Raw genomic sequence first — 13724 nt, forward strand, 5'->3', positions numbered from 1 at the left:
CCTCCAAGAACATCTGGTACTCGAGAGTGTAACCATTAACTAGCACCCTTTGCAGCACACTGCCCCCTAGTGGGTAAATATATTACTGCTCCTATTACTCATTGATCATTGCATTTGTTAAAAAATAGAAAGTTTTGAGTTTCTTCTTGTAGTTAGCTTGTGATAGAAACTCCGCAGGACTGTCTCAAGATAGGGAGAGAGTCAAAACTAAATATTCGGCTATCACGCACTCCGACACGTGCCGCGGGTCGAGCTGTACCTCTGGGCACACGGCGAGTGGGTATTAGCGAATACCTGCGCAGTGAAGAGCTCTGAAGAACGGACCCTCTCAGGAATCCAGGGTGAGCCAGGAGCACTCAATTAGAGCCGCACTCCGGGATGAAAGCAAAGAGGTAGAGTGACTAGGGCCACTTCAACAGCCATCAGGCAGAGGCTGCTCTTAATTAGCGCTGAGAGAAGCAGAGCTGCTACTTTCATGGAGGACATTACACAACACTTCAGTGTGCGGGGATTGGAATTACCATACAAAATAAATCATCCTCCTTCAACAGAATGTGGTTCGTCTGGGACACAGTGTGGTTCGTCTGGGACACTGTGCCATGAGCTTTTTAATAAAAAGCACTCACACCTCAATAACAATTATAAAGCCCTTCTCCAGTGGAGAAGCAAAAGCTGCTTTCCCTCCCCTCCCCCCAACACTGCTGCTTTTCTCTTCCGCTCCCCATCCCCATCCCCTCCCACCAACACTGCTGCTTTTCTCTAGGCGGGGGTGCCCCCCAGGGGAGGGTCCCCTGTGACGACGAACAACACTGCTGCTTTTCTCTTCCACCCCCCATCCCCATCCACCCTCCCCTCCCACAACACTGCTGCTTTTCTCTTCCACCCCCCCCATCCCCATCCCCTACCACCAACACTGCTGCTTTTCTCTGGGGCCCCCCAGTCCCCATCCCCTCCCCTCCCACGACCACACTGCTGGGGGGGTCTCCTTCTCCACTGTTCAGGGATCCCCATCCCCTGGTTCCCCACCAACACTGTTGCTTTTCTCTTCCACCCCCCATCCCCCTCCCCATCCCCTCCCCTCACACTGACACTTGCACCAACACGGCTGGCCTCCTAATTAAAGCAATATCACAGTAAATCAAACCAGCTGTCCAGTGGCAAACGCCAGCAGTGAATAAACGCTCTAATTATCAAATCAGTTTGAAACAACACGCTGTTATAGGGTAATATAACCACCCCCATAACCGCTCCCCACAGACTGCTCACATTAGTGTGCGCTAGTGGAGCTCTGCTTTCAATACCCAGGCCCACGAGACAGGGCAGGGAAGGGAAGGGAAGCGACAAGGACACTTGAAAAAGAAATGATTACTTAAAAACACAATACAAATGTGTCTTCAGGACCCCCACATATAAAAGTGTCCCATAGTAAAAGCATAGCAATGTGTAATAAAGCACAGTGAAAGCATGGTAAAGGCATAGGCAAGCATTTTAAAATAGAAAGAGAGGTATGCTAGCAGATATAAAAGAAAAAACACATTTGAAAACCATGGGTTTGGGACAAGTATGGTCAAAGTGCAAGAATACTGTGGTTAACTTTTATAAAGGCCCCCCCCCCCCCCCCCCCCCGGTCCCTGGCAGTGCAGGTGTGTCGGTTTGGGGTGACGTGACCCCCCCAGCGGCATGATGAGCGGAGCTCCCATCCAGGACGGACCCCAGTAAGTAAGCTTCCAGCTCACCTCACTCATGGGTATGCGCCTCTCTGTTAGCAGGGGAAGGATCCAAATTGTTTGCAGAGATGAGACCCTTTGATGAAGCTCCACCTGCACTCAAACCAAATAAGGAAGCGCACCCATTGAATGATTACTTTACCCACTAGCCACCCCACACACTGTCAACAGAGAAGGAGGCAATAAATTTGAAGCAGTGACAACAACAACAATTTGAGTGCAGGGGGGGGGGGGGGGGGCAATTAAAAGGTCAGTTCCACTTCCTTGTAAACAAAAGGGTCTATCAGTCCATCACCGAGAGCAAGGATCGACTTGGGCTGCTGTACTTGGCTTTGTGTTTGTAATACAGCTAATAGATACACTGGAAATAACGTTTAAAAACCAACAAACAAAAAAAAAAAAAGGAGTGTTTTGGGGCGGGTGACCATTTGAAATGATACGGTAAATCATGACTTTTCCAGTGAAGACATTTCCACTTATTGCAAAATTATACACAGTTTCAAAATCGGAAGACAGTCTGACCATCATTAAATGCAATTGCTTTACATAATAAAAGTGGAATATGCCTTGGCTTTAAAAGCTTGGTATAGCCAGGATTTGATTACCACAATCGAACAGGAGCAAGTCAAAGCTTTATTTCTTAAATGATATGGGTAAACTCCATATTGCAAAACTGAGATGCGGGTAAAAACTGTTTAATCCTAATTTAAACCCAGTTTACCCTTGACTGCACTGCTGAAACAAACACTCCGAGTCAAATGCCTTTCAGAGTGAGTTAATGATTGTTTGGAGTTGGGTATAGAACAGGCTCTTTAGGTGATCTCTCCAGGGTATTGCAGTCGCCCCCAGACTCTATTCTAATAGCTCTTTACCGCTCGTATTGATTGTCAATTAATGCCCTGGAAATCCATTGACCTGAATCCAGTTCAATGTATTGATGATGCTGCCAAAGCGTCTATCTGTGACTGAATCGATTTTACAGAGAGGGAAATAAGGGGGGGGGTAACTAAATAACCAAACAAATCCCTAGACACCGTTTAAAGAAGCGCATGCATCTGCCACAAGTCGCGCATGCATTAAAACTTGCAAAGAAAGACATTTTAACGTATCAGATGCTTTTACTTGATAAGATTTTTATCAGACTGAGGTGCTCACAAAGGCAGTGCTTCCAGGAAATTGGATGACATTTCTAGAAGCGTGGAAACACTCTTTTCACAGTCCCTGTGCTGCGTCACCTGCCTAGTTTCCACCAGCAAACAGGGAGTTTGCTCATCTCTGACACAGCCTGTCATTTCCATTGTCACAGACCACAGACGCACAGGAAGTGATGATGCAGATGCATTTTTCAGCGGATCAAGAACAGCGGCCCGCCACCCTCCCGCCCCTGCGAGCACGTTACAACTTTCACTTTAAACAGCGGAAGAGGTCTAGAGGGACACACAGAGGCTTAAAACACCCATGAAGGAACACCACACCTGTCTATGTACAGTGCGTGCTGACACGTTTTTGCATGGCTCCCTCTAATCAAGTTGAGAGTGTACTTGGTCAGTCATACAAAGAGTGCAAAAGAACATACATTCTGAGCTTGATTAGAGGGAGCCACCGAACACTTAGAAACATATCAGAAAAGTCAATCAAAAAATGAAAAAAGCCAGTCGAAACCCCAGTATCTGTTTCAATAGAACCTGTCCTGGTTTAACGTTTCAAATGCTTTGCCGCTGACACTCTGAGTGCGAGATCGACACTCTGAGCGATCTTACAAGTGTAGCTGCTGCCAATAGGTCCAATGGGGATGTGACTTATAATTGGCACGAAGGTTGGTCTGATCAGCCTATACCCTGATAAGCCATGGGTGGGTGGTAGAGCATTTTACAGCACGGAGGAATCCTCCTGGATTGTATCAGCCACTGATTTTTAAGGGCAATCCCAGGATAACAACAGACAGGTCAAAATGCAAGCCAGCGTGATTCTGTAGGGTGTAGAAATGCCCCGCGTGTAGGATGATCAAAACCGACTGCTCAATTTCCTTTGAAACGTTCACCTTACAGTTCTCCAGAGCTGCACTGGACTGCGACTGCGTGGTTTGCTATGCGTTGGTGGGTGGTGGCTGGCTTTGGGTTTCATTTCCTGGTTCACAGTCCAGACTCTGGGTCAAAAACCAGCAGCAAGGGGCCAGTGGGTTGGGTCCTCTGTCTGCGAGTAAGGAAATCCTCCTCACTCCGAGAGGAAGGGGAGCCGGGTGGGCGCCCAGCGAGGAACTGCCCCAGAGAACAGTGCTACTGTAGAATGGGGGCACAATAAGAGAGCAGGGCCAATATTCTACAGGCAGTACTAGTTGGAGCCTGCCAGGGTAATGAACTGTCCTGGATAATACACCACAACATCAGCAAACATACTTCAGTGCAGAAGACATTACCCAGCCTTACTGAAAGGGTTTGCAGAGGGGAGGGCTTACCTTTTCCAAAGACTAACACAAAGTTTGGCTTCTATAAAAGAAGTGGTCTTTGTCTCACCTGACAAGCCTCTCCTGCACGGCAAACAGAGGCACCGCCCTGCACCTGCAGTTACCATCTACAATTACACCATTCCCTGGTGCAGTAAAATGCTTTAAAAGAATCAAACCCCCCCCCCAACACTAGCACTGACACTTTGAAAATATCAGAACAACAAAACTATAACAACAGTGAGGGAAATGATAAACACTGCATAAAACATTCCCCTAAACTCTCAGACATGCATCCAAGCGGAGGTGAAAGCCTGGTTTTCCAGCACTGCTAAAGGAAAAAAAGAAACCATATTTATCCAAGCTGGGTAATGTAGTGCAACTGGAATTGGAACAATCACTGAAATGAGCAGAAAAACTAAATAAAATCAGCACTCTTTTACTGTGGATGATTTGCGTAACTCAAGTCCATCTCACCCCACCCCACTAAAAACCAATCTCAGGCGCCAGGGGTAACATGAACCCATAAAAATAAAAATTCAGCCAAAAAAAAAAAAAAATCTAAGAGCTCCTCAAACAATAGGGCTTGTTTAGGAGTGTTACTGGCTCCCAGGGTGCCAGCCCTGTATTTGAAGAACTCCTGTGGCATGGAGCCATGGCTCTCTGAACGCGGACTGCGTCACACACAGTAGCTGCAGTGCATTCTCCAAAAACCATTTGTCTTCTAAACAAAAGGTTTTAGAACTCGGGCGACAGAAGCCATACATTTTGGAAAGCTGATTGCTGCTACAGTAGCAACAGCCTGGACCTTAAAAAGGGAGACGGGAACTCCCTTACAGTTATTTTTGCAGTCGCCCCGCCCCAATCAATGCTTTTCCTATGGCACTACCTTGCATTTACCACGATTTACCCTGGTTTGCCATGCTTGTTAATATGTTAAATCATGTCTCTTTGTGCTTTACAATGCTTCCCTATGCTTTACCAGACCTCTCTGTGCTTTACAATGCTTCCCTATGCTTTACCAGACCTCTCTGTGCTTTACAATGCTTCCCTATGCTTTACCAGACCTCTCTGTGCTTTACAATGCTTCCCTATGCTTTACCAGACCTCTCTGTGCTTTACAATGCTTCCCTATGCTTTACCAGACCTCTCTGTGCTTTACAATGCTTCCCTATGCTTTAGCATACCTCTTTCTGCTTTCCAATGCTTCCCTGTGCTTTTTACTGTGTTGTATTACACTTTGCTATGCTTTTGCTATGGGGAAACTTAAAACCTGGAATGGGGTGGGAACTGCTATGCAATTTCCATCCCTGCAAATGTATTACTGAAGGGAGGGAGGCCAGGAGCTGCACAGTCAGAAAACACAGTGAGTGGGGCCAGGTTTATCAAGGACTGCGCACCAAGGAAAGTGCGTGTCTGTTTGCGAGAGGAAAATAAAACCATTACCAAACTGGTGACAACTTTGGCACATTGTTGTGAGTGCCGACACATTAACCACTGACTGGGCTTGTCACTAGCTCTGTTCTGTACTGCATTTATTATAGCAAAATACGGTGGTGATCTGGCCAAATAACCACAGAGGTGTTTCGCGTGCCAATTCTAACCCTACAGTACATGGTAGCACCCAGCCTAGACTTTACACGACATTTAGACATCCCAGCTATTGAAGCTTGGTGCTAGTTGCCTCTTTACAATGTGCTGTCCTTGATTCCCAGGGACAATTGCTCCAACTTCACTTTGAGGCTTCAAAAGACTGACACAGGTGTTCCAAAAGCACCTGCCAGTAACTAGCTATACAAACAAACAGCATAAGATCTATCCCATCCCGTCCAGGGAGCCCAGGCCGAGCTCCGGACCCGTCCCATCCCGTCCAGGGAGCCGAGCCCAGGCCGAGCTCCAGACCTGTCCCATCCCGTCCAGGGAGCAGAGCCCAGGCCGAGCTCCGGACCTGTCCCATCCCGTCCAGGGAGCCCAGGCCGAGCTCCGGACCCGTCCCATCCCGTCCAGGGAGCCGAGCCCAGGCCGAGCTCCGGACCCGTCCCATCCCGTCCAGGGAGCCGAGCCCAGGCCGAGCTCCAGACCTGTCCCATCCCGTCCAGGGAGCAGAGCCCAGGCTGAGCTCCGGACCTGTCCCATCCTGTCCAGGGAGCCCAGGCCAAGCTCCGGGGAACAGGTACCGCAGCTGCAGGCTGCTACATTGCCAAAGCAGCAATGCTTGTAATTCAGGGATTCACTCACAGAATGAAGGAAGGAACAGCCGCGGGGCAGGGGTGTGAGGGAACGTTTTAGGGGGAGGGAAGCGATGTGGTCATGAAGGAGAGAGAAATGCAATACATGTATTATATTACTTTATATATTACATTTGTAATTTTCCATGGATATCAGCCAGGATTTATATACACTGTGCCTCCCTTACATCCCAATGAACAGCGTACAGACTCGGTGTGACTTAATCATGCCGTGATGAGAAGTGTGAACAGCTCGGATTGACCAGGGGGCCGGGGCTCTTAGTCATTTCAATAAAACAGCTGAACAAGTTCACAAACCCATGACTAGATACAGGGCTAGTGCAGGTTTCCAACCCTTTAGCAGGCGAAAGTACTGCAGAGCTCAGTGCAAAACCATTTCAGAAGTGGAAAGAGAGCAGTGTAGGCACTGCTGGGTACCTACTTGCGGGAGATGGAGTGCTGTAGCCGCTGACTGGTAGCTGGTGTTGGAGTGCGTTGAGGCCGGGTGGGGAGAGACCCCTGATTACATGCGGGAAGAAGAAGGGGTAGTGCGGCACGGGATAGCTGTTGAGGTGAGTGCCCCCTTGTGCGGTGGGGCAAGAACTGCTGTTACTCGCCATGGCAGAGAATCCCACACAACCCGAGACTTAATCCACTGCCTCCCAGGTGAGAAAAAAAAAATCCTTAGAAAAATTAAATTCAACAATAAAAATTAAAATAAAATGAGGTCCAGCTTTCGTGACTACATGAGGAGTGCACAGAAAAAATAAAATAAATAAATTTAAAAATGGTATATTTTTCTCCAATTATAATCCTTCTTCTGAAGGAGGCTGTCCGATTGCAGGTGAAGTTCTAGAGTGAATCCTAGGTTTGTTAATAATAATACTAATAATACTACTACTACTAATAATAATAATAATAATAATAATAACAACAACAAAACCAACTAAAACTTAGGAGGAATAAAAGAAAACTCCCCAAAAAACTTGCCAGCAGATCCAACCAGCATCAAACTCCCCCAGTTCCCCCCTCTCTCTCTTCTTTCTTTCTGCCGCTCCCTTGTTATCTCTCTCTGTCTGTTCCGCGCTCACATGGTGCCACAGGCCCTGTGCTGTGCTCCAAGTTGTCCCGAGTTCACAGTTTTATCTTGCGTGCTGAATGCGGTGCCTCCCTTGCTTGTGCCTCTCTCCAGGTTACTGTAATCCGCTCTGCAGATAGGAGGAGGAGGGCCTGTTGAAGAGACAGGGAGAGTTACATCTGGGGGCTCTGTATGTATCATCATTATACTCTGTGTGTGTGTGTGTGTGTGTGTGTGTGTGTGTGTGTCATCATTATACTCTGTGTGTGTGTGTGTGTGTGTGTGTCATCATTATTTATTACTCTGTGTGTGTGTGTGTGTGTGTCATCATTATACTCTGTGTGTGTGTGTGTGTGTGTGGTGTGTGTGTGTGTGTGTGTGTGTGTCATTTTTCTTCTGTGTGTGTGTGTGTGTGTGTGTCATCATTATACTCTGTGTGTGTGTGTGTGTGTCATCATTATACTCTGTGTGTGTGTGTGTGTGTGTCATCATTGTGTGTGTGTGTGTGTGTCATCATTATACTCTGTGTGTGTGTGTGTGTCATCATTATACTCTGTGTGTGTGTCATCATTATACTCTGCGTGTGTGTGTGTGTCATCATTATACTCTGTGTGTGTGTGTGTGTGTGTCATCATTATACTCTGTGTGTGTGTGTCATCATTATACTCTGTGTGTGTGTGTGTGTGTCATCATTATACTCTGTGTGTGTGTGTGTGTCATCATTATACTGTGTGTGTGTGTGTCATCATTATACTCTGTGTGTGTGTGTCATCATTATACTCGTGTGTGTGTGTGCGTGTGTGTGTGTGTCATCATTATACTCTGCGTGTGTGTGTGTGTCATCATTATACTCTGTGTGTGTGTGTGTCATCATTATACTCTGTGTGCGTGTGTGTGTGTTATCATTATACTCTGCATGTGTGTGTGTGTCATCATTATACTCTGTATGTGTGTGTCATCATTATACTCTGTATGTATCAATGTACCCCAAACTGTATTCCCCACCCCCCAGAAAAAAACCCAATTTACTTGCATGGTATCACAAATGTAGTCTGCTAGCATGTCTAAAGAGTTAAAGTCTCTCAAAGAACTTTTAAATGCACAACTCTGGCAAGTTAAAGATTTCTGCATAGAGCCCTATACTTTAAAATAGTGGAAAAAACAAACTCTATCACCCCCCCTCCCCTCTGGGTGAAATGCTAGACTTCTTAGAAACATCCTCACAGCTGCCTGCTGATTTTTCAGTTTCTCAAAACCATGCAACAGAAACTGCTGTCTGCTTGTGTTGCGTTTCCTTGTGGTTTCTGTCTGGTCTGGGTGCCCTGGCTTTCCAGTTCCTCTCGGGCTGGGAAAGAACAGAATCACTCCGTCAGCCTGGGAACGTTTCACCACGTCTTCGTGTCACAGGGGTGTGAACAGTAAACTCACACACACACATCTTTAATGAGCAGATCACCATCCACACATCTCTGTCTCTATCTCACTCACACCCCTGTATTGAACTAGCTGGCTCTCAGATCCCAGTACAGCACTGAGTTCTCTACACTAGACTGTATTGAATTAGCTGCTCTCAGATCCCCAGTACAGCACAGAGTTCTCTACACTAGACTGTATTGAATTAGCTGCTCTCAGATCCCCAGTGCAGCACTGAGTTCTCTACACTAGACTGTATTGAATTAGCTGCTCTCAGATCCCCAGTACAGCACTGAGTTCTCTACACTAGACTGTATTGAATTAGCTGCTCTCAGATCCCCAGTACAGCACTGAGTTCTCTACACTAGACTGTATTGAATTAGCTGCTCTCAGATCCCCAGTACAGCACTGAGTTCTCTACACTAGACTGTATTGAATTAGCTGCTCTCAGATCCCCAGTACAGCGCTGAGTTCTCTACACTAGACTGTATTGAATTAGCTGCTCTCAGATCCCCAGTACAGCGCTGAGTTCTCTACACTAGACTGTATTGAATTAGCTGCTCTCAGATCCCCAGTACAGCACTGAGTTCTCTACACTAGACTGTATTGAATTAGCTGCTCTCAGATCCCCAGTACAGCACTGAGTTCTCTACACTAGACTGTATTGAATTAGCTGCTCTCAGATCCCCAGTACAGCACTGAGTTCTCTACACTAGACTGTATTGAATTAGCTGCTCTCAGATCCCCAGTACAGCACTGAGTTCTCTACACTAGACTGTATTGAATTAGCTGCTCTCAGATCCCCAGTACAGCACTGAGTTCTCTACACTAGACTGTATTGAATTAGCTGCTCTCAGATCCCCAGTACAGCATTGAGTTCTCTACACTAGACTGTACTGAATTAGCTGCTCTCAGATCCCCAGTACAGCACTGAGTTCTCTACACTAGACTGTATTGAATTAGCTGCACTCAGAGTTCTCTGTGTTAATGTGGGCAGGTTCCCTGTAATGAGCTGTGCTATTGTCTGTTTCACAGTCCCTGTGGAGTGAACTCAGGCTGCACGTTTGCAAAGCGTCTCTGCTGTTATGCAGGGCTGCAGTGTAATTATCAGTCGCTTTTCTGAAGATCGCTCAGGCCAGGCTCTTGGAATTGAATTTGCAATTAAAATAGATCTGCTGAAGGGAAGCATGAGAAGCCACTTATTTCAAGCAGTTTAAAAACATTTAAAAGTGAGGGAAGACAGGGGCGGCTGGAGCTGGAAGTCTTGTTTTCTTGGAATCAAGCCGCTGGTAGACTACATGGAGTTTACTCAGGAGCGGGAGATTCCTGCAGCTGGAGCTCTTAAACAGAGAGAACCAGCTGTTAATTATGAACCCAGCCACCGCCGAGCTTAACTGGGGTTCATACCCACACACCATTGTGAAAAACAACGTGGTTACAGATTTCAGAACAAAGTTTCTTTGCACAAAGCTCTTGGTCTTTTCAGCTAATCAGAGCACAGACGGCCTTTCATTTATCATGCAACACCAGGAGGCCAATAAGACTCCTATTGCACAGAAGTTTCAGTTCAGTAAAACCAGGAATGGATCAAACTGCTATGCAATGGGAACCCAACCCAAATCATGTAAATATCCCAACCACCATTACATCCATGTAATTTAACCATTACAAACATGTGAGTCCAGTCACGCAGTTACACTACAGTTACGGACGAGAACTCGTATGCAGCGACAACATAACTGGGTTAGGACCTGTCTGCCACCCCCTCATCACACACATCAGCTCCAGCCGACTAAACGGAAGCCCCCTGTACTCCCTGTCCCTTCTCTCTGCAAATCACCTTGCCACATTCCATTAAAGTCAAATCTGTCTGCTTTAAAAATAAATAAATAAATAGAAGATAGCGGTCCCATGTGCAGCTGTCTTCAAACATGCCTGGCAGAAGGGAGCTGTTCCAGTCAACTGCCGTCTGCTGCGCTGGTACTCGGTTTCAATTCGATCTATACTCTTCCATACAGAAAGAATGCAAAACCTGTACAGGCTCAAACTGCTATGGAGCACAGAATCCTACTTCCATCACTGCGTGTGATCTGAAGCACAAATTGACTTACAACTCTGCTGAAGACCAATGAAGCGAAGCAAGATGCAGTAATGAACCGTCACGCTCACTGGCTTGGATTCCACTAATTCATTATTAAGTGTGATATAAAAGTGGTCCCTCCATCCCGGCCCTTCCTCTTTCTTACAGGACTACACTGGGTAATTCATTTCAAGTGCTAGAGATTTTAAATCCACTGTGTAAACGTTTACATGAAAGATTTGAGCTGTTTGTGAAGTAGAGGAGATTGTGGTATGCAACAAGGCCCCTCGTTCATTTATTGGTTCAGTTTAGGGGCACTTTCCGAGGTGAGATTTATTATTACGACTGAATCTGTTTTTGTGGGATTTTTTTCCGTTCAGACTAGATAAGGCTGGGAACATGATGTCATGCTCCCTCCTGCGCTCCGATAAATCCTTGTCTCTACCTGAGCTCAGCCAGGAGAAAAATCAGCTTTTAAACATCAGTGACGGAACCAGAGCAGAGGGAGAAAATGGCTAAATGGTGTTTATAAGAAAAAAAAAAAACACACAGGCTCTGTGCTGTCCTGTTACCTTTTAAGATGCCTGGATCTTCTGACTAATCGCATGTGTGAAGGTGCCCTGTGCAGAGTTCAGAAGCTACTCCTTTGTCCTAGTTGGCTGCCTTGGATGTAACTAAACCACGCTAGATGAGAACGGGGTAGTTAAGGATCCTGTTTCCTTTTGTATTGCACAGCTCAGCACTAGACTTATTAAGAGACACACTGGCTGACGTCACCTGGGTTGAATTATGTCTATGACAGGCAACTACAGCAGGACAGCTACTCGTTCACTAGGGTCAAAAGAACCTTAACAATGAAATCATCAAAAAGTGAATTTAAAAAAAAGAAATGAGTGTGAGTGATTGTGATAGAGTGAGTGTGTGAGTGAGCAGAGTGTTGCCACAGGGAACGTTGCTTGAATGACACTGGTGGTTACGCACGAACCGTGGTGAAGACGAGACATTTTGCCAAGGCCGGCTTCAGGCATACAGACATGATGGCAGAGAAGTGCCGTGACATTTCTGTTTCTTCACAAAGGTCAGGCTGTGAATCTGAAATGCCAGTGCACAAGCACCTGAAACAAGCTCAGCCAGTCCTTGAATGATCTTCCTGCCCGAGACCCCCCCTCCTGGTCGGACTGCGTTTTGAAATATTTTGCTAACTTTTTTTTTTTTTTAAACCAATACATTGAGTTGTACACAGTAAGAGAGCTGAAAATAAACTTTCACAGTTGTTTGCACAGCACGGTATACCCAGCATATATATATATATATATATATATATATATATATATATATATATATATATATATATATATATATAAAATTTTTTTTAACCTTGGCGATTCAGCACTTTTGTTTACTCATCTGCGTTAATGGAAAAGATTGCTCGGATCAAATGAGAGAGAGAGAGAGAGAGGAGAGAGACTGGAAGACGCGAGGGAGGGGCAGGGCTGAGGTTTCCAGATTCATGTCAGGGCCTTGTTCCAGTGGTCAGACCCTTGTTTTCGTTTCCCCGCAGACACAAGTCATTAGCACTTCCCTTGGCTCACTCATGACTCACTCTCTACAGCAGGCTTCTGCACAGACACTATTTGCCAAGATTTACAAAAACTTTTCTAAGCCAGTCCAAACTCAATTCCAACGCAGAGCCACTGGACAGACACATTTACACAGAGGGTGGTGGTGGGGTATGGAACGGCTTAGCCATGCCATTGATGCTGAATCACTGGCATCCTTTAAGACCCGACAAAGTTTTAAAATCAATCAGCTACAGGAAACCTGGACGAGCAGCAATGGGCTGAACGGCCTCCTCTCGTCTGGATATTCTCTTTCTTTTCGTTAATATTTCGTTTCACAGATTAAATAGCATTCATCTTGAACCACTTGCCCTAATTTAAAAGTATCTGACCCCAAATTCCACGGTAACTTTTGCAAAAACAGGCTGCAGGATTCTTCTTCTGACAGCTATAGAGATATACAGATGAAAATACAGAGATACAAATATACAGATACACACACACACACACACACACACACACACACATATATATATACATATATATATATAAATGTAGTGTCATTCATCTTGCATCTCCATTTTTGTTTTGTTTTAGTTCTGCACAACTCTATGCACAAAGGGCTACGATCGCAGTATTAATGACAAACCCTAAATCTGCAGCTGATGTGTTTCTATTGCAGCGATGCCCACAGTCGGACGCAGATGAATGCCAGAGCTCTCCACAGTTGGCTTGTGTTAGTTCCACATTTGAAAGCAGGGAGACGCATGCATAACTGCTGACAGTCTTACAGTCGGATGGCTCCAGACACTCACTGCTAAAATAAAAACAGTTGTTCTTTTTCAGAAACAAGAAACTTGCATCCTTTAGTAACCCACCAACCCCTCCCTCTCTTCTAAAGCCTAGTCCCCACCCCCACCCTGCTGAAATCCTGGATCTGAAAATGACATTCCTCATACCACATTCCAGGGTGGCTACTGCAGATCGCTCGCTTTCAATCAACTCTCAAGACCCACCTGCTCTCTCTTGCTTTCTATGCTCCATAAGCCTGATATCTGCTATTAGCTAATGCTTCTATTTCATGTATTATGGTACTATCACTGAAGAAACTGTCAGTTTAGAGGCCTGCTCCAGCTACCAGCCCCTCAAGAACGTAAGAAAGTTTACAAACGAGAAGAGGCCATTCGGCCCATCTT

General features: G+C 45.8%; 1 protein-coding gene across 4 annotated transcripts in view; it reads right to left on the reverse strand.

The window, feature by feature from the left end:
• LOC121301899 (retinoic acid receptor alpha-B) overlaps window positions 1-13724 on the reverse strand; it is a 106054-nt gene that overhangs the window by 57769 nt on the left and 34561 nt on the right. For 3 of the 4 annotated variants that reach the window (XM_041231607.1, XM_041231608.1, XM_041231610.1), the window contains one exon: window positions 6841-7628. In XM_041231607.1, the coding sequence (XP_041087541.1) occupies window positions 6841-7018 (178 nt within the window). In that variant the 5' untranslated portion in view covers window positions 7019-7628. Of the gene's footprint in view, window positions 1-6840; window positions 7629-8700; window positions 8790-13724 lie in introns of those variants that run through there. The other variant, XM_041231609.1, reaches the window with a different exon arrangement.

The sequence above is a fragment of the Polyodon spathula genome, chromosome 28, assembly GCF_017654505.1.
Source record: "Polyodon spathula isolate WHYD16114869_AA chromosome 28, ASM1765450v1, whole genome shotgun sequence".
NCBI lineage: Eukaryota > Metazoa > Chordata > Actinopteri > Acipenseriformes > Polyodontidae > Polyodon > Polyodon spathula.